General features: G+C 50.9%; 1 protein-coding gene across 2 annotated transcripts; it reads right to left on the bottom strand.

The window, feature by feature from the left end:
- Positions 1–191: 191 nt before the first annotated feature.
- Positions 192–20,925, bottom strand: UBA7 (ubiquitin like modifier activating enzyme 7). Of its 2 annotated transcripts, XM_012543486.3 has the most exons (24): positions 20,571–20,924; positions 20,293–20,461; positions 20,035–20,169; positions 19,670–19,776; positions 19,211–19,310; positions 18,967–19,099; positions 18,553–18,650; positions 18,013–18,159; positions 17,729–17,911; positions 16,490–16,597; positions 15,943–16,023; positions 15,125–15,280; positions 13,267–13,432; positions 12,653–12,852; positions 12,264–12,328; positions 11,810–11,993; positions 11,623–11,697; positions 11,027–11,216; positions 8,463–8,542; positions 8,255–8,347; positions 7,419–7,610; positions 2,456–2,557; positions 1,860–1,960; positions 192–363 (listed from the first exon to the last, which is right to left on the bottom strand). In XM_012543486.3, exons 1-24 carry the CDS (start codon positions 20,624–20,626, stop codon positions 213–215), a joined length of 3,072 nt encoding a protein of 1,023 aa, XP_012398940.2. In that variant the 5' UTR covers positions 20,627–20,924; the 3' UTR covers positions 192–212. The 2 variants fall into 2 exon arrangements, with proteins under 2 accessions (XP_012398940.2, XP_023353830.2); XM_023498062.2 differs by lacking the exon at positions 192–363 and having other exon boundaries at positions 1,920–2,006; positions 20,571–20,925.

The following is a 20,925-nucleotide window of genomic DNA, read 5'->3' as shown; positions in this document are numbered from 1 at the left end:
GCTGCAGTAGGGTCCCCGAGTCTCCAACGGGGCGGGGGGGGGGGAAAGTGGGAGGAAAGTAAAAGGGAGGTTCAGTAGAGCGGCCTCGTTCCCTGAGCTATCGGAGAGTCTGATTGGCTGGTAACATTTCAAGCGATTTTTTTTTTTTTTACCCCCGGCTTCCAATTGGCCACCATCACCTGGACCCAGTTAAGGCTTCGTCAACGGTTTTATTAATGATTTGGGGGGCCCGAGCACAGGCTGTAATGCACCGGGGGGAAGGTAGTGTCCTCTTCTTCGTCCTCACAGCTGACCTCAAACACCAGCTTCTTTTGGCCCGGCTTCGGCTCCTGGCCGGTCACCTTACGCACCAATTCTGTCACCCTGGGGGAGGACGGGTGGGCATCTAGCGTCAGGGCAGAAACTTGGGCAGAGAAGCAGAGAGGAGAAGAAAGAGAGCCAGAGTTGGGGGCCCGGGCAGGGGGGCGGTGAGAAACAGGAGCGGCTCAAGACAGGAAACATCTGAAACTATTTTAGGAGAGAGCTGAAGGCAGAGAGGCAGGAAACGGCCATTCTCTGGGAGGAACGGCTCTGAGCAGCAAGGAGGGTGGGGATCTGGCCCTGGCCCCAGGACCCAATCCAGGACCTGCAGGATGGAGTGGGCAGCTGGGGTGGGGGATGCTGGCTTCTCCCTAGACACGGGCAGGACCGCAACTCTGGCCTTCCCTAGCTCCCTTCCCTCTCCGCTCCCCTCCTCCCACTTTCTACAGTTCCATTTGGCAGCTCCATTTGGTTGCAGGAAACTGCCAGGGAAGTGTGAGGGGCCCCTTTGGTGGGGACAGGGAGGGAAGAAAAGGTCATGGTGATGGGTCAGCTAGTGATGGGACCCCGAGGAGGTTTGTTGCTGTAACTCTAGCTTTCTCATGAGAGGTCTGGCTCTCAAATCCTGGTTATGCTGTATAGTAGCGGGGTGACAAGAAACCTCTGGTCCTCATTTTCTCATCTGGAAAATGAAAGAGTTCTACCAGATGCTCCCTGAGGTTGCTTCCACTTTAAATCCTGTAACAAGCATACTCTTGCTATCTGATCCACACATGAACCTTCCTATGCCCCTTTCCCCTCCCTCAGTTTCTTGGGACTAATTTCCCCTTAGGTAGAAGAGATGTGGCCGGGCCCCAGAAAGTCCTAGAAGCCAAAAGCTAAGGCACCCAGCATCTACTTCTGGATCCCCTGGATTCTGACCAGAGCCTCTCTGCAGGCTCTGACTCAGCCTCCTCCCAGAGTCCTCCCCCCCCAAATCAACTCACACAGACTTGGGCCTCTCCTTGAAGGATCCCCTTACAGGCTGGAAGAACTGACCCATTTCAGCTGTGCTCCTGAGTAAGCTTTTCCCTGGGTCACCACAGCTGTTCATTCATCTCATCCCCTTTCCTTCCTTCTCCTCCCAAAGGGTAACCTTCAAGTGGGAGGGACTCTGGGCTTAGAGCAACCTCCAAGCTTGGATCTAGCTGTGGCCCAGAGAAAATTGGGGGGGGGGAGGTAATAAGCATTTCTATAAGGTCTACTATGTGCTAAGCACATAAACACTAAGCATTTTTTTTTTTTACCAAATATTATCTCATTTGATCCTCACTCTTGTTATTCCCATTTTATTGTTATCAAACTGAGACAGAGGTAAAGTGACTTGCCTGGAATCATACAGCTAGAATGTATCTGAGGCTGGATTTGAACTCAAACCTTCCTGACTGAGAAAGGGATACTGGGATTTAAAAGCCTCCTGGAGCAGATGGGAAGCTGATGTTTTATGCAGGAGAACAGAGGGATGAGCAGAAGAGAAAGGAGAGGAGAGAGAACTCGCTCTCCTCCATTCTGGAGCTTACCTGAGCTGGAGGTTTTGCTGAGCCTCTGGCCAGCGCCTTGAGTACAGACAATGAGGAGAGTCCAGCAGTAACAACATGGTCACTGGAAGGCCGTGCTTTTCCTGGGAATCACAGAGGACACAGGCCCTGCTGAGCCCTAATCTGACCCTATACATGTGGAGAAATACATTGGAAGGGACTGGGAGTGGTAGAGGCCACTGGTGGGGCAGGGGGGGGGAAAGGTGTGAGAAAACTCTTCCCGGGGGAATCTTCTCTGTGGGTCCTTTCCTGGGAGGGGAGAGAAGGAAGAAGCCAGGGCCACCAGGGTCTGGGCCCAGGGGCACTGAAGGGATGGGCTTGGGGTAGGAAGGCAACTAAACTTGGACAGGGCAGATTGGAGGTAGGGAGGTCTGAGCCTCCAGAAATGGGGTCCAATCTTCTAAAGAGGGACATGTTCTGGATTTGACCAAGAAGGGGAGTGGAAGTTTTCTGCGGAACATCCAATTCTCCACTGAGAGAGGGATAGAGAAAGAAGTCCATTACTAAGAGCTAGTGGAGAGACAAGGGCCGTATGACTAGGTATATGACATCTGACAACTATTTGGGGCTAGGCTCACCTGGAGATAGGTGAGCAGGCCCTTCAGAGTCATCTCTGGCTGACCAGGGGCAGGAGCGGGCACTGTCAGTCTGTCCCAGCTCGTCCAGCTCATATCACGATACTGTTGGGTGAGCCAAGATGCGGATGTCAGCAGAGGGTCCACATCCGGGCTTCCAGTGAGCTGAATCACCCCGCAACCCCTTCCCCCTGGGGTGCAAAAGTAACCACTGGGTGGAAGAGCCAGGCCCCAGCCTCCAACTTCAGAAGGGATAGAGCTGGACTAGAGGATCTTCCTTGTTTCTTTGATTCCCTAGTTAGTGAGAGCCCGGCTCAGGGAATCTTGAGGTTTTTTTTTTGGCAACAAAGAGCAAAAAGCAGGAAGTGGGAAAGGAATGGAAGCAAGGAGGAAATAATCTTGGTCCCCTCCTCCCCCACTTCCCCATGCTGGACCTCACTGGAGCTGGGAGTTTTGCTGCCTCAAAAATCAACATGTCATATTAAGTTCATCTTTCCCCTACGCCCACTGCTCTTTCTGACTTTTCTCTTTCTCTCTGGGGCACCACAGTTCACCGAGTCTCCCATCTTGGCGTTATCTTTGACCTTCCACACCCTCACTTCTAAGTTCCCATCAGTCACCCTGTCTTATTGATTCCGGTTCAGCAACATCTCTTACCTTTATGCTTTTGCCTCAGCTGTTTCCCATGCCTAGAATGCACTTCCTCCTTACTACTGCTTCTTAGAATGCCCAATTTCCTTTAAAAACTCCACTTAAGTACCACCTTTTCCATGAAGCCTTTGCAGCCCCTGCAGCTGCTAGTACCTTCCCCACAAATTATGTTAAGTTTATATACATATTGGCTTCCCTGAGTGAATGTGAAGCCTTTGAGGAGAGGGACTGGCCTTGAGACCCAGTGCCTGGCCCACAATAGATGCTTAATAAATGCTGCTTGTTTGAACATTTTTTGAATTCTCCCTTTCTCACACATTACTGCCTTAGATCACTGCAAGAACCACATTACAGGACTACCTGCTACCAGTATCTTCTTCCACCAGCCCATCCTTCCTTCTGACGCCAGAATAATATTAATTGTAGATCTAGTTATATCCCTCCTCTGCTCATAAACCTTTAGTGGCTCCCTACTACCTTTTGAATAAAATTCAGTTTCCCCTGTCGTTCACATGTGCCCCAATTTAGCTTCTCGCATAACCCACCCCAAAGAGACTTTTACTCCCTCTCCAAACCCCTTGGGCATCTTCCCTATCCTTCTGTGCCCTCCCCCTTCCCCTATCAGCTTGATGAGTTCCTATTTGTTCTTTAAAGACCAACCCTAAAGCCTCCCCATGTAGGAAGCCTTCCCTCCTTATCCAGGCCGGCATGGCCTTCAGGCCCTTGTAGCTCTCAGTTGTATATTCTAATTATTTGTGCCTTGTTTTTTTTTGGCAAAATAAGAGGAAGAAGGGTCAAATGAATGATATCTAAGGTCTTCACACTTTAGATCCTACCATCTAAATGTATTCGCTCTCACCCCAAGGAGTAGAGAAAGGGAAGGCCAGGAAATCTAGGGACAAATGGGTGGGAGAAAGGGCAGTTCTGGGTGGGGATGGGGGGAAGGGTGGAGAGAAGCAGAAGGAGGCTGAGGGTCCAGGCAAAGGGGTCATTGAGCAGAGGCTGGCTTGGTCAGCACTCCTTGCTCCTCCCTCCCCCCCCCCCCCCCCACAGTGGGGCCCGTCACAGGACATGGCTCTGGGGGCCATTTCCACAGGAAAAGGGGCCGCTCCGTCACGAAGGCTTGGGATGGGGTGGGGGTCAGGGGAGCTTCCTGAGGAAGTAGGGGGAGGGGCAGCAGCTGCAAGCCTTAGATAAGGAGCCTCAGGCCTCAAGTCCATGGTCTTGCAGCCAGCTCAGGCTCAGAACTGCTAAGCCTGAGCTCCCCAGCCTGCCTGATGGAAGAGGACGCTCCTAGATCAGCAAGCGGGCTGGCCAGTGACCTCCCTGAGAATCAGGACGGGTGGGAGGGGGCTCCACTTGGCCACTCACTGGCTGTGTAACTTGGGGCTAGTTCTCTCTGAGCCTTGGTTTCCTTCTCTGTAAGGTGAGACAGTCAGTAAGCTGGCCTGAGTTCCCTATAAGATTCCTTGGGTCTCAGATTTCACGTTTGTGTGAGCCCAAGAAAGAGATCCTAGAATTTAGATTGCGAGGGGGCCCTGGAGACCACCTGAGTCCGACACACTCATTTTATGAGAGAGTAAACGGAAGCCCAGAGAGACAGGAATAATCTCACAGTCCAGCTTCAGAAGAGCAAGGATTTAAAGGGAGGTCTTGTGGTTTGTGGGGGGGAGCCCAGTGACATGGGGAGGGGTAGAGGAAAGGGACTGTGAGGGGTGACTGTCCCAGGGGCTCCTACCCTGGTTCATCAGAAACGCTAGTGTCCCCAAAGAATGACCAACTCTGCGCCTGGGGCTGGACCCGATCTAGGGACAAAGGAGGTCCTGTGTGTGGGGGCAGGGAGGGGGCCCCAGGTTGCTCCTGCTAACCCCTGCCCTGGGCTTGGTACAAAGGCTCTCTGTGATGGGCCAGCAGGAGCGAGGGGACATGAAGGAGGGAAGACCCCAGGACTAGACAGCCCTCAGTCCCTGGCTGGGGGAGGGGAGGGAAACAGGCCCTTCTAGGATTATAGCCCGCTCTCATTCTCCGGCTCCCTCTTCCTGTCTTTCCCATTCCTTCCTGCTTCCTCAGACCCTGTTTTTCATTAGCTTTGTCTAATGAGCTAATAATCACTTCCAGATCCAGGAGCAACTGGGTTCCCTCTGCCCATCCCCAGCACACACATAAGCACACACTGAGACACGCAAACAAGGGCATGAATGCCATCACCAGGACATACGTGCATACGAGTACCCAGGAAGAGGATGGGCACTCCCAGAGGGGATCCCTTGGAGCAAGGCTAGCCCGAAGGCTCCCATGGCCCCGGAACTCTGTCCACTCATCGGCCTTGGGCCCAGCCGTGGAAGTGAGACAACTGAGCCCTGCCTTCCCTAGCCCCTAGAGCGCAACAGCTGGAATCGGGGCCTTGTCCGGGCCTATCTCACTCTCAGCCCCTCGATGGGACTTGGCTCTGACTGAACACAGGGAAAGTCTTAGGCTCCCCTGTTTGCCCCTCATCAGGGCTCCCTAGTGGAGGAGGGCTGGGGAGGGGGCTGACTGCCGGATGTCTGGCTACACTAATGAGTTAAAGCTGCGACCCCATCGGGTCTGACGGCTGCTTCCTGTGTCTGACAGTTCCCAGCCTGCTGCCCCCATCCCCCCAGCCTCAGCCCTTGTTCCCCAGCCTGGCCCCCCTTCCCCAATCCCCTGGCTCCCAAACAACCCCCCTTCTCTCCTTCTCACCCTCCCAGCCTGGTTCTGTCCTACCCCCACCTTTCAGCCTCCTAGCCTCCCTTACATATTAGCCCAATGAATCAGATTGGGAGTCTGAGAGGGAAAGGGGGAGATGGCAAAGAGGGGCTGGCCTCCACTCTTGGACACTCATCCCCAGCACTCAAGTTTGGGGGAAGTTCAGAGTGTATCAACAGAATGCCTCGTCAGCCAGGGAAGGGGAGCTGGGGGATTGACTTGGGAAAGCTTGCACAGCTGAACTCTCAGGGAGCTTGCTGTGGGGCCCCAATCCTCCGGAGAGGCCTGTTGGACCAGATCTGCAGTTAGAGGGAGGTGGGTTCAGGAGGGGGCTGAGTATTTAGATGCTCAGTTAGAGACGGGGGCAGGAATAGAGACCCTGGCACGAAGGACTAGTTAGGGACAGAGGGCACCAGAAGCCTGTCATCAGGAGAGAGGCTCCCTGGTAGGCTGAAGGGACAGATGAACTTTATCTAAGATACACACAAAGCTAAACCCAAATTGGGATGGTGTGTGTGTGTGTACATCTAGAGATAAAGAGAGAGGCAGGGATTGGCAGGGTTAGGATACACTCCTTCCCAGAACAGCCATGTATAAGTTAGCTCTCTTTAGGCACATTAAGAAACTTGTGAGTCACCCGCAGGCTAGAGGATTTAAGAGCTGGAAGGAACCTCAAAAACCTAGTCTAAATCTCCTCACTTTACAGGAGAGGAAACTGAGGCCCATAAAGGGAAGGAACAGCTGGGATTTGAACCCAGACCCTCTGATTCCCAAGCCAGTAGCACCAGCTGCCTCAGTGAGTGCATGAGCCATTATTTTTCTATGCCCCAAAGGCACTTGGACCTTTGTGCTGGTATTGCTGGAAGTGCTCACACCTTTGGGAAAAAATGCCCGTGTAAAAGCCCAGCAGCCCCCTGAAGTGTGCCGTAGGGGCTGAGGGCAGTGCCCCTGGGGATCAGAGCCAGGGCCTCTGGGAACCTTGTGCGGGCTGAGAGACCCAGCTATGAAGCGAGGAGTCAGCTCAGCTGCTCCTAGCCACACGGGCTGCTTTCCTACCATCAAGGAAGAACTGAAGAAGGAAGCTCTGGACCAAAGGCAAAGATTCCTAGGGGTCAGCTCAGAGAAGGAGCTGATTCATGGGGCTCCAAGGACAAGGAGGGAGGAGGAGGGAGGCAGAGGAAAAACGGAGACAAGGTAAAAGGCAGGGACAGCGGAAGGGACTGGGAAAGTGACCAGGTGGGAGACATCCATGAAGAAGAAAGAGCGAGTGAAGGCTAAAGGGTCAGGGACAGCAGAGAATGACTCATAGGAATAGAGAGAGGGAGAAGGACGGGGATAAGGTCTGAGTCAAGATGAGGGGACCAGATGAAGGACAGAGAAGCAATTAGCCACAAATGTAGAAAGGGAGAGATGAGGAACAGGGTAAGATGGGGAGACTACCTGGATGTTAGGAAGGGGAAAGGGCCCCCCCAAAACTGAAGTGGTCAGAGAAGAAGAGGAGCCAATGAAAGGGAGAAAGGAAGAATGGTGACCGTAGGGAGAAGCTGAGGGGTTGCTGGTAGGATGAGGGCAGAGGATGACTCTTCACCTTTTGGACACACGGCTCCTTGGGGATCCAGCGAAAGAGATGAGGTGTAGCTAGCTGCAGGCGGCTGTGGCGGTAGGAGCTCAGCCTCTGATGTCCCATCACCACTTTATACAGCTCCAAGCCAACCAGCCCAGCCACAACGGCTGTTGTCGTGGCTATGGCTGGGATGATCTTTCCCACGATCTTCTTACTCTGGGGAGGGATGGACACGGAGAAGGGATCAGCAGTATTACAGGGGAGGACATTTTGGGGGTGATGGCCCCTCCAGAGAATGGAGAGCATACATGTGTCCAGGGGCCCTCCCCACTCAGCTCTTCTCTATAGGGTGAAAAGTGGATCATTCTGAGTCTGGCTGGATATGGGCAATTTAACTTCCACATTTCATTTCTGTGGAGAGACTCTGTGCGGTGGGGGTAGAGAATCATTGTCCCTCAACACCTTAAATCTTGAGTGGGCATTAGAAGGCCTCTGGTCTCTAAACACTCCCAATTTTACAGCAGAGCCAATAAGACCGGAGAAGGAAGAGATTTGGACCAAGGTAACATGGCTCATGACTGTGGAAGCAGGATTAGAAACTGGTTCTTCTGAAACCAAACTCAGAGTACTTTCTCAAGGGGATGTGAAGGACTGGGGCAAGGGAGAGAGAGAAAGGGGGGAGAGAGAGACAGAGACAGAGGAGAGACAAAGACAAAGAGGGAGAAAGAGAGACAGAGTCAGAAAAGCAAAGACATAGAGAGAAAAACAGAGAGAGCGACACATACAGAGACAGAGACAGACAGAGACAGAGATAGACAGAGACAGAGAATGAGAGAGAAAGAGAAGGGAGAGTGTCCAACCTTGTTTCGGTCAGCTGGGGGGATTCCATAGTTGTTGGCTCGAAGGTTGGATGCAGCCACAATGAAATCCACGTGGAAGTTACTGTCATCGTCCTATGGAGAGTCAATCCAAACCCAGAGGAGATGGGTGGGTTCTGGAGCTCTAAGCTGGGTCTAATGACCCCAGGCCAGAGATGCTTAGTATACACACTGAGGGCCTGTCTCTTACCTTCTCAAATAGCTGCGGCTCCAAGGGAGTTCCTCGCCATTTCTCCAGAGTTGAACATAGTTCTTGGAGATGGGTGGGATCTACAATTGAGGGAAGAGAATGAAAAAAATGTTCTATGTCTGAGCACCTAAACCCAGCTTCTCTAGTCAGCTACTTTTTAAAAAATTAAATTACATATTATTTAAGATGATTAAAAAAAGAAACAATAATAAATATCAAGATACACAACCAAAATAGTTCATAGAATTCACTTGTAAAAAAAACCCTAATTTTTACAGGTTTCTTCTCCAATTATTAAACATTCTTTTTTTATTTCTCCCTTCTTCCATCTCCTTCTTCCTAGAGGAAAACAAAAAGAAAAACACAAAACTCCTGTAACAACAGGCATAGCCAAACAAATGTCCATATTGGCCATGTCCAAAAACTGCCTGTGTCTTTTTCTGCTGTGAGGTATGCTTTAAAAGACAAACAAATGCTCTTGGGAGAGAGAGAGAGAGAATGGGAGATTTTAAAAAAGAGGGGAGGGCTGAACTTGGAGCCAGGAGATCCAAGTTCAAATCCTGACAATGTTTCCTAGCCACGTGATGATAGGTGAGCCACTTTTCCCTTACCTGTATATACAGGTGTCCAGGGGCAGCTAGGTGGCACAGTGGATGGAACACCAGACCTGAAGTCAGGAGGACCCCGACCTTAGACATTTAATACTTCGCTGTGTGACTGGGCAAGTGACTTATCTCCAATTGCCTCAGCCAACTATAAATACTGGTGTCCACATAATAATGTTATAACTTGGCCTCTTAAGAGTCGGTGTAGGAACTTCTGTACACCTTGTTAAATCGCTCTAGAAAGTGTATTTTTTTTTTTTTTTTAATTATCATCAAGATGTGGTAGAAAAGTCCTGCACTGGGAATCTAAAGAATTCTAAAGAATCTAAAGGAGTCCTTCTGATCCTGTCACCAACCACCAAGGTACTTAACCAAGTCACTTGCACTCTGTAACCCTCAGTTTCCTTTTCTGTACAATGAGGAGATTTGCTAAGATAATCACTGAGGTGTGATGTGTTCGATCCTAGGGTTAATGATCAGGGGGTCCTCAAACTATGGCCCGAGGGCCAGATGCAGCAGTTGAGGACATTTATCCCCCTCACCCAGGGCTATGAAGTTTCTTTATTTAAAGGCCCACAAAACAAAGTTTTTGTTTTTACTATAGTCCGGCCCTCCAACAGTCTGAGGGACAGTGACCTGGCCCCCTATTTAAAAAGTTTGAGGACCCCTGCCTTAGTTATTTCCACGTAAGGAGAGGAGTTATCTTCTGTAAACTTTGGGCTTGATTACCTATTAGGCTGAATCATTCTGATTTAATTTTGAAGGTGATGGGAATCCTGTTGGGAGCTATGTGGATTGTGAAAGTGTTATTGTTTATTTTTCCTAACAGTGTTAGCTCAGAGGAAGCTCTAAAAGCTTCTTCCTTTCAGAGGAAAACTAGCTCACTTTCTTCTTTTGTAAATGGTTAGATTGAATAAAGTCTAAGATAAAGTGATACAAATAGATAAGAGTGCTGCTGGTTTTGGATTCAGGAAGACTCATCTTCCTAAATTCAAATCTGGCTTCTGACACTTCCCAACAGTGTGATCCTAGGCAAGTCACTTAACCCTGTCTGCCTCATTCTCCTAATCTGCAAAAAAAGCTGTAGAAGGAAAGTGGAAAGTGCTCCAGCACCTCTGCCAAGAAAAACCCCAGCAGGGTCACCAAGAGTTGGATTAACTGAAATGACTGAACAACAACACAATCACAAGGTCTCTTTGAGCTTTAAATTCTAGGAGCCTACCATGAGGGCGAAGCCCTACCTCCCCACTCCCAGCTCCCCGTACAGCAGAGAGAACTTCGGACTGACTGAAAGTGGGTTTACAGTTGTAGAATAAGCCAGTGAATTTGGGCCAGAAGCAACAAATGGACTAATTAATCTCAATTCCTTTAGGCATGTTCTGGGACAAGAGCTAACATTCTTGAGAGAGTACAGAAAGAGTAGGAATGGGTCAAACTAATCCTAGGAAACTGTTTTGAAAGAGAATAATTTACAAAGTTGAAGGGTTACTTAATCTGGGATTGAGCAGTTATATTCCCGTACAATGACTTCATTTTTATGTGTACTTTTATCTGATTTTAGCTTTTAAAGAATCTTTTTGTGTTTTCCTTTTAAATGAATCATAGAAAGCTGTTTCTTATGGTCTAAAGTATATAGAGTTTGATTTCTTGAAACGAGAGTCACCTTGGTACTGCCTTTGTTCCTGGAAAAACTCCATCCTCTCCCACCCCAGGGCAGCTCCCTTCCCTGGCCGGCCTTGCCACAGACCTCTTCCGGGAAAGAAGGTGACCCCCCGAGAGCAGGCACCGTCCCGAGGTCATTTGTAGAGGCCGTGGCCTGGCAGATGCCCGCGGCTGCAGGTCGAGCCAAGGCGGATGCCCAGGTCCTCCCTCCCCGCCCTAGCTGGCCCGCTCCGGAAGCGGGGCCTTCCCTGTCAGACTGGGGAGCCCGGGGTGGGCGGAGCAAGCACTAGGCCGTACCCCATCGCGCTGAGGCCTGGCTCAGCTCCTGGTCATCGGCAAAGACGGGGCCGTGGGCCTGGCCCTGGAAGGCCGGAGTGGGCAGGTCCCGGAGAATCGCGCAGACTTGGTCCCGGTCTTGGGAGCCCGGCAGCTTGTGGGTCTGGGCGTACAGGTTGGCGGCTGCCAGGACATAATCCAGGTGGGTATCCTACGGCGGGAGCCTGGGTGAGCGGGGCCTAGTCACAGGTGACTGCTGCATGGGGGTGGGTGCGCCCCGTGCACGTGTGCCTGATGGACAGGCCAAGGGCCCTGCTCTCCGCAGGCCCTGGGCTTCCCTGCACTCTGTGGGGCACACCAAGCGGTTTCCTCCGTCCCTCCCCTGGTTAGAATGGGGGCTCTCTGAGGGCAGGGACCGGCTTTCTACTTTCTTTGTCTTGTCAGCGTTTCACAGGGAGCCACTGGTCAGGATGTGCTGATTCAAACACGTGGCCTGGGCATTTGTCTGTGTCTGTCCTCTATCCCCGTGTCCCATGTCTTTGGGTGGGCCCCCCTCCCGTGACAGTGGCCTTAACTCTGGAGGGAAGTCCTTCCCCAGCTCCCTAGCCCCTGCTTACTCCACCGATGTCAAACTCCAGAGGCCGGGGACAGAGCTTTGTTCCAGACCAGAAGGGGACTCCTTCCTCGCTCACCTGGGGAGGAAAGACAGGTTGGGTCTCGGTGAGGATCCTGCTCCTCCAGCATGGTTACGGGCTCCTCCCGGCATCCTCTGCCTCCCCAGCCCCCCCCTTCCCTGCTCCCCACCTTGTCAGGGGGAAAGTATTGAAGAAGGTGGGTAATGCTGTCATGGAAGCAATGTTGCCAGCGGCCCCGGGCCCAGGCCACACAGTCCCGCCAACACTGAGGCGGGGTGAGGAAGGAAGTGCTTGCCGTCTTCAGGTGATCGAGGACTTGAGGCGCCCCAGTCTCCTTGAGGAAGCCTGGCTCCCTGGGAAGGGGAGTGCTCAGTGCAGAGCCTGGGGCTCCTGCACCTTTCCCATGGGACCTTGGCTCAGAGCTGTGCCTCCTACCACCTTTTCTTCAGGTCACGGCTCCCCCGGGGGCATTCGGGTCCCTCTTCCCCTTGTTCTGGGCCCGAGGGTTGTGGGGCTCCGAGACCACCTCCCACCCGCAGAGAACAAGGCTCTGTGGTAGTGAGTGCTTGGGGCACCCCCTGCTGCCGAAGACCCCACCCCACCTTCCCTTGCTGAGGCCTTACTGTAGGTAGCGGTTAATGGTCTCTGCTGTCAATCTGAACAGCCCTTCAAACTCATTCCGGGCCCACTGTGCCAAGAGAACAAACGGAACAAAGTGGTGCCTGGACCCAGCCAGGAGGAGGGAGGCAGCTTAAGCTCTGCCCACCCTTTCTGCTCCGGGAGGGAACCTTGAGGCTCAGACCCTCAAAGCCATGTGGTGTAACCCTCCCCATTTCAGCTGATGAAAGTGAGACCCACGGAGGTTAAATGTGCAGTCACAGAGGCATCGAAGGGCAGAACAGGGACTCAGACTCAGAGGCTCGGACTCCAAGCACCATCCTTTGTGTCTCCCCGCTCCCCCCCCCCTCCCAGAGTTGCCCTCCTGCCGAGTTCCAGGGGCTCACTTAGTTACCTGTAGCGTGTGCTCAATGGTACTGGGGAAGCTGCGCAGGGTGCAGAGAGGGTATGCGGTCTCCGGGGCATCTTCCGCAATCACGCGGTATGGCTCGGTCAGAAAGGGCACAAAGATGGAGGCACTGCCCTGGGTGCCTTGAGTGCCTGACTCCAGCATCGGCTTCAGGTAGTGGACGCAGCGTTTGGACACATAGTTGCCTAGGGGTCAGAGAGCTGGAGAGTGAGAAGGCTGGCAGAGACGGCCCCAGGGCTCAGGACTGGGGACCAAGGCCTGCTGGGTGGTACTCTCCCCGTAGGGCGGCCATAAAGTGCCGGGCCCAGAGCCAGGAAGACCTGAATCCAAGCCTGGCCTGGGCAAACCACTTAACTCTGTTTCCTCAGTTTCTTTGATGTAATGTAAATGTACCTGGGGACAGCAACGGCTCTTACCCGGCAAGGTCTTTGCTTTCACTAATCTTTAATAAAGTTAGCATTTCTTGCAATAATTTAAAAATGAGATTCTGAGAAAGGTTCCATGGACTTTACTAAGTGACCTAAAGGATCCTTGACACAAAGAAGATCCTACTCTCCTTGGCTCTGGGTTCGATACTGTCCCCAGTGAGGAAGACGTACGGGCTTGGAAGCTGTCCACAGCAGAAGCCACACCATCAAGGCTGGAGAAGAAGTCATCTCCAAAGAGGTGCTCGGTGTCGGGACCCAGTTCACTTGTGTGTGTGGTCACTGAGAGAGCCGGGTTCATGCTCCTAACAGCTAGAGCTGCTGCTTCTGATTTCGACTTCTGGAAAAAAGTTGGGAGGGACTGGGACAGGGAGCCCTGGTTCTTGGCCAAACTGGGGCTGGGAACCAGGGGATGGAAAGTTGAGGAGTCTGAGGGAAAGGGAATAGAGACAGCCCCTTTGGGGCTGAGGAAATCAGGGTGGAGATCTTCAAGAATCACCCTCCCTTAAGAATTTCTGGGCCAAAGAGGAATTAGAGAACATTATGAAATGCAAAATAGATAATTTTGATTACATTAAATTGAAAAAGTTTTGCACAAACAAAACCAATGCAGTCAAGATTAGAAGCAGAAAGCTAAGAAAAAAATTTTTACAGCCTGTGTTTCTGATAAAGGCCTAATTTCTCAAATATTTAGAGAACTGAGTTCAGATTTATATGAATACAAGTCACTCCTCAAAGGATGTGAACAGATAATTTTCAGATGAAGAAATCAAAACTATTTCTAATCATATTAAAAAATGTTCTAAATCACTGTTTTAGAGAAATACAAATTAAGACAACTCTAAGATACCACCTTACACCTCACAGATTAGCTAAGATGACAGGAAAAATTGATGATAAATGTTGGAGAGGAAGTAGGAAAAGTTGGACACTGATACATTGTTGGTGGAATTGTGAATGAATTCAATCATTCTGGAGAACAATTTGGAACAATGCCCAAAGGCCCATCAGAGTGTGTATACCCTTTGATCCAGCAGGGTCTCTACTGGGTCTATATCCCAAAGAGATAATAAAAAAGGGAAAAAGATCCACATGTGCAAAAATGTTGGTAGCAGCCCTTTTATGTAGTGGCAAAAAACTGGAAATTGAGAGAATTCAACTGGGGAATGGCTGAATAAGTTCTGGTAAATGAATGTAACGGGATATTATTGTTCTGTAAGAAATGATCATCAGGAAAATTTCAGAAAGGCCTGGAGAGACTTACATGAACTAATGCTAAGTGAAATAAGCAGAATCAAAAGATCATTATACACGGCAACAACAAGACTATATGATCATCAACTGGGTTGAACTTGGCTCTTTTCAACAAGGGAATTCAAGGCAGTTACAATAGTTTTGGATGGAAAATGTCATCCATCGTGGCAGCTAGATGGCACAGTGGATAGAACACTAGATCTGGATTTAGGAGGACCTGAGTTCAAATCTGACCTGAGATACTTAGCACTTCCTAGCTGTGTGACTCTGCGTAAATCACTTAAGCTCAAATGCCTTGTCAAAAAACAAACAAAAAGAGAAGAAAAATAAATAAATAAAAGAAAATGCCATCTGCATCTAGAGGGAGAACCATAGAGACTGAATATGGATCAAAGCATAGTATTTTTCCCTTTTGTTTGTTTGCTTGTTTTTTTCTTGCTCATGGTTTTTTCTCTTTTGTTCTAACTTTTCCCCTCCTTTCTTCTACCCCTTCCCCCCACCCCTTCCCCACCCAAACTTGACAAATATGGAAATATGTTTAAAACAATTTCACATATTTAACATGTCAGATTACTTACTGTCTTGGAGATGGGGGAGGTAAGGAAGGGAAAGAGACAAATTTGGAACACAGAGTCATACAAAAACGAATGCTGAAAAATATCTTTACATGTATTTGGAAAATAAAATACTATTGTATATTTAAAAAAAAGAAAAGAAAGAAAAAGAATGCCCTTCCCTCAGGTAAGTAGGATCTTGTAAGCTGAGTCCCCTAACTCACTTGTAGATCCTGTGACCGGAAGAGGAACTGTCTGTTGAGGTTGGAGAGCTCCACTGTGTCCATGTCAGTGACTGTGATACCCCCGCCCTCTCCGGCTCCCAACCCCAGCATTGCAAAGATCTTGAGGAGCTCACAGCCAATGGCTCCTGCCCCCACCTAGCCAGGAGAAAACATGGGATTAATTTCCACAACTGACTATTTCATTCATAAGTAAGTTACCTATTCATTCTCTGAAATAAAAGGAGGCTCTCGGACTAAATCACGGCTTCTTAAACTTTTTCTACTTGAAACCCCTTTTTGCCTGGGAAATTTGTACAATGACCCTGGGTATATAAGTATATAAAACAGGCATACAAATCAAGCATTTACTCATAACAAATCATAATTTCTCAAACCCCCCCCAACCTCTATGGGGTTGTGACCTATAGTTTCAGAATATTTGGACTAAATGACCTCTCCTTTGCTCCTCTAAAGTCCGGTGACTGACTCTTTACCCACCTCTGCTCTCCATGGTTCCCTGACCTCCTCCAAAGCTCATTTCCTTGACTCCACCCTGAAAGGCTTCCTATGTCCTGTTTCTCCCTCCAGTGACTTTAGAGATAGATAACAGAGTCTTCCTGGAGTTTGCTAGACTTAGCGTCTAGGAGCCCAGACCCCTGATTTCTACTTCCCAACTCTTTCTGGATAGGGAGCTCACACTCACAAACACACTCCCCATAAGGCTCAGGCTGGATAAAAGAAAAGATCCCCCCCCCCCTACTCTAGGACTGGCCTCTGAGAGCCTGGAGTCCTGCTGCCCCAGAGCCCTTCCTGCTCACCAGGAAGTAGCGCTGCTTGCCCAACTTCTTCTGGAAATCATCTCCAAACACAGCAATCTGTCCATCATAACGGCAGTCTCTCTGAAGGACAATGTGGATTGGGTATAGGGGGAAAAGACAGGGGGAGGTGGATGACAACCAAAACAAGACCTCAGCACTGTAGTGTAGTGGGAAGAACACTGACATGGCAGCCAGCAGTCCTGGCTTTCATGTACTTTACTACTCTTGTTAAGGCTCACTCATCTGTGAAATGGGGATAACAACTGAACTATCTACTTACCTAACAAAGGTGTTGTATGGGAAGTGTTTTATATAAATGTCAACTGTATACACTTAACACATAGAAAACAATTCTTCGTGATTCATAAAGGCCATTATAATGATTTTCCTAAATTGTGAGTGAATCCTATCCCTCCGCCCCTAGGAGATCCGGGATTCCTTGGGATTTTTTCTGTTCTGCCCTCTCCTCCTCTGAAGTCTAACATGAGTGTGTATATAGGGTGTTTTACTCTCCACATCCCCTACCCTAATCCCAGGGAATACTCACTGGGGCACATGCCTCTGGAGTCAGGTAGAACTTTCCATCTTCTGGCAGACATTCAAGAGCATCAAAGTACAGCCACTGGTTCAGGGGCTGGAACTTCCCTGAGGCTGCCTGGGAAACCCCACATTATGAGCTACTCCCTGCTCAACCTTTTCTCCTTCCACCTTTATTCCTTCCTTCTATTGCTCCATAAAATCAACTCTATTTCCCCTTTTCCTTTCTAATAGCACCCAGTCCTTGAAACTGTCCTCCTCCCAGGGTGGTGGAATGGGGGGAAAAGCAGTGGCTTGGACTCAAGAGAGATCTGGGTATGGATCATGGTGCCATAGTCGTGTGATCATGGGCAAGTCATCACCTCTCTGAACTTTGCTTTCCTCATCTGTGTCATAGGAAGGATCCTAAGAATGCCCTTAGTTTTCTCCTGGATAATCATGAGGAAAGGACTTTGAAAACTAGGCAGCTAGGCGGCCTAGTACAAAGAAAGCCAGACTTGAAGTGAAGAAAACCTGAGTTCAAATCCTGCCTCAGACACTATTGTGACATTGGGAAAATCATTTAAATTCTCTGTGCCTCAGTTTCCATATCTGTAAAATAATAGGGTTCAACTTGGTGGCCTCTAAGGTCCCTTCCAGCTCTTAAGTCTATGATTCTATGCATGACTTTACACAAGCAGTATAAAAATGGGAGCCCATCCTAGTGCTCACAACCCCACTCCCTAGCCTATCTCACTTTGCTCCCCACCCATAAGAGGGGCATTGGGCATGTGGCTGCATGTGCCCCAATCCCAGATTTGTCACTATTTGTGTGTGCTTGGGAAAACCCCTTCCAGTGCTCTGGATCTCAATTTCCTTTTCTGTATAATGTGGGAATTAGACAAAATGGTCTCTAAGATCCCTTAGTGGTCTCTAAGAAAACTAGAAATAGAAAAGATCCTCTAGAAATGGCCTCTAAGATCTAGAAATGGTCTCTAAAAACCCCTAAAAATAGTCTCTAAGATGCCCTAGCAATGGTCTCTAAGAAAAATAGAAATAGAAAAGATTCTCTAGAAATAGTCTCTAAGATGCCCTAGCAATGGTCTCTAAGATGCCCTAGAATTCGTCTCTAAGTTCTGGAATGCTATCAGGCAGAAGCTCAAGGACATTAAAGAGCAAGGAAGTCCGGGACTAGGCCCCCCTCTGGTGGCCCTTTCTGGGACTGCGAGCCTTTGTCAGGCCCTTGTCCTGCGCTGGTCCGGGCTCTCACCTTCAGCATCTCCTGGGCTGCCATCCCGCCGAGGAACGAGTTGATAGGGCTCAGGTCCCCGGTGCTGGTCATAGCAAACTTCCTCACCAGTGCCTCATCGAGGGGCTCATTTGGCTTCCTGCCATTATCTCCCTGCAGGGGTTCTAGCCCCTGGGCCAGGACCACCAGCTTATTTGCATCCTCCTGCCCAGGAGGAATAGGTGATAAGAATCCTCTTACCCCAAGTCCCACCCAGCCCAGTTCTCCCTTCTCACCAAGATTCTGAGGGTGCCAGGGCAACTCACCAGGTGCCAGGGCCTGGGGAGGCGGCCCGTCTGAGCCTGGTACTTGTGCAGCGCTTGGAAGGCCCTATGCAAGCAGCAGGCACGCTGAGCCTCCTGATCGCTAGCTGCCACGATCCTGGGATGTTCCAGTGACAAGGACAAAGCTTCCTAGAGATGTTCAGGGGTCATCCCACCTTCTCTAGACCTCACTCCCACTGCTCCCTCCTCCACTCAGGATGCTAAGCCCTCTGCCTAAGAGCTCAGGTCCCAGGGTTTGGAATCAGAGCACTGGGGGGCAAGTTTGGGTTCAAGGTCAGGCTCCACTTACTACCTGCATGTTCTTAAGTCACTTGGGCCCCCAATTCTTCTCTTTCACATGAAGTGATTAGACTGAAGTTCACCCAGGTCCTGCCTGGCTTCTGTGAGAAAGGAAGGGTCTGTCCCTGACCCTGTCCCCACACATACGTGCCAGGCCCCTGGGCGCCCACTGGGCAGCGCAGAAAGAAGCCCCAGGCCCTACCCTAGCCCCCAGATACTCACTCCTTTACAAGGACTACTCACGTAGGAGTAAGTCTGAGGCTTCCTGACTTCTGTGACGACTCCATTTTGCAGGTAAGGTGAAAAGGCTGTGGTGTCCCCAATCTCTAAGGTCCATCTGTCTGCCAAGTTTTCCACCCCCAGTCAGCGGGATGCTTGGATCCCCCGCCCCCCTCTAGGAGCCCAGCCTGGAATTGTCCTGGCCTTAACTCCTGGTGATGGGGAGTATAAGCCCCTTGAGGCCCACAGGACAGGAAAGAGATGGGCCTACAGGGAGGGGCTGCATCTCATTCATGCATCCAAGTTGCTCTCTGAGGGCAGGCATCCTCCCCAAGGATAATAAACTCCCCTTTGGGTCAGGGCCTGGTAACTCGGCCTTCCTCTCTCTCTATTCCCATCCCTGACTCCCGGACTTTCTCACACCAGTTGATGACTTACCTAGAGCTCGGATGGGCTGGGGATCGCAGTCATTGAGCTCGGTCATGCCCTCAATGCCAGAGAAGGTCACCCAGGCCCCATGCTGGAAGTTGTGGCCGGCTTCTTCCAGCACAGTGAGTATCCCCGGAGAGCCCTACGTGGGACAGGACACAAGTTGCCACCATGAGTGCCCTCTGCCCGGGGGGTCCTGCGGCCACTCCCCATCCAAGGCCACAGTGGTTAAGAGAGGCTGGTCAGCACCCACCTGGGAGATGTGGTGGATGTGGCAGATGTTGTTCTCGAGGGGTTCAGCCTCCCAGGGATTGTAGACGGTGAATTTTTCCCCAAAGTCACAGAAAAGTTGCCTGGAAAAGAAGGAAGGGGAGCCTAGGGCCACGGAGGCGGCTCCTGGTTGTGGGCCCATCACACATGGAGTTAAATGCAGCTAAGGAATTCAAAAGATTGGTCCAAAGCACCTGCCTGAGGAGGGGGAAATGCAGGATTTAGATACAGGCCCCTGCCACATAAACAGTATCATGGGAAGTGTATCAGAGAGGGGCGGACAAGGCGTGGTAAGAAGCCTGAGCTGGAGATAATTCACAGTGGAATCAAGGAAAGCTGCAGGGAGTTGGCATTTGATGCAGGGTAAAGGTTATCTGGGCCGTACAGGTTTGGGGTTTGGAGCAGGAAAGAAAAAGGGGACTTGACCTTTGACATTACTCACCCCACCAGGCCTCGAGTGCTGGCCACCAGGAAGCGCACCCCATGCTCGTGACAAAGGCTTCCCACCTGCAGCTGTTCTTCCAGTGTGGAGTCCGTCAGTACCACCACCTGGGGGTCTCGGGAGCTCAGCAAGCAGCCTGAGCTGAAGGGGCCTTCATACACAGCCTGGGCCACCTTCATGCTGATTGATGCCCTCCCCATCCCCACTGCCACTCCAGAACCCCCACCCTCCATGGGCCAGGAGGGACGGAAGGAGGGGAGCCCCAAGAACCGTGGATGGCCTGTGGGGGAAGAATAAGCTGGGAGTTTAAGGAAGGAACCTAGGCAGGGCCTGAGAGGGCTGGTTTAGAGGTGGGCTGGGGATACCTGGAATCCCCGTAGCACAGCCTCAGTGAGGGGTCCATCGTGGGTAGTGATGCGCACATCGCTGTTGAGTTGGGCTAGGGGGGCCAGAGATGCTTCGGCCCTTTTTCGTCCTATGTCCTTCTCGGACAGGAAGAACTGGGGGAGGGGAGAACGTGCCATGGGGTAGCAGTGGCAAGAGAAGGACCCCAGCCTTAGCTGTGCTCTTCAGCTGCCGCTGGCCCTTCCCTCCTGGTCCCTTTGGAGCAGAGCCTTCCTTACTTGGGAAGCGAGATCCGCCCAGCAGGTCGGCCTGGGATCGTGCAGGGCGAGGTTGCCCACGCCGGCCAGGACTAGGTTCTTGGCAATCTCGACACCCAGCCCCTTCATGCCAGACACCAGCATGGAAGACCCCCGAAGTCTCCTCATGGCATTTCTGCCCAGGACGTACCTTGAGGGGTGGAGAGAGTCGTGATCAGCCTCCCACTCTCCAGCTCCCCTTCTGAAAATTGGCTTCCCTGCCAACCTGTGCGACCCCTCCCTCATCCTCTTGTACTTACAGCTGTCGGGAATACAGTTGTTCGTTGACATCCAAGCAAGTCTTGAGATCCCCCATTCTCCCAGGTGGGCTCCCCCTGGGTCAGATTCCCAGGCAGACACTCAGTTGGACAGAAAACACACTCCACTAGACAGACTAAATCCCAGTGGTCAGTGGGGCCCTGAGCTCCCAGTGATGAAAGCCTCCTTCTACTTCCTTCCCTAGGCCTGTCCCATAGCCAAACTGCTGCCTCAATTCAGGAAGCTCCCTTGTCCTCCATCCCAGGACTCTCCTAGAAGTAGAAAGGCAAAGAGAAAACCAAAACAGAGCTCAGCTGTTCAGTTTCCTCTTCCCCTTTTCTGTTCTAGGAAAATGAA

This window comes from Sarcophilus harrisii, chromosome 1 (genome assembly GCF_902635505.1).
Source record: "Sarcophilus harrisii chromosome 1, mSarHar1.11, whole genome shotgun sequence".
Classification (NCBI taxonomy): domain Eukaryota; kingdom Metazoa; phylum Chordata; class Mammalia; order Dasyuromorphia; family Dasyuridae; genus Sarcophilus; species Sarcophilus harrisii.
Note: the sequence above shows the minus strand (reverse complement) of the source record. Positions and strands in the feature narration are given on the sequence as shown.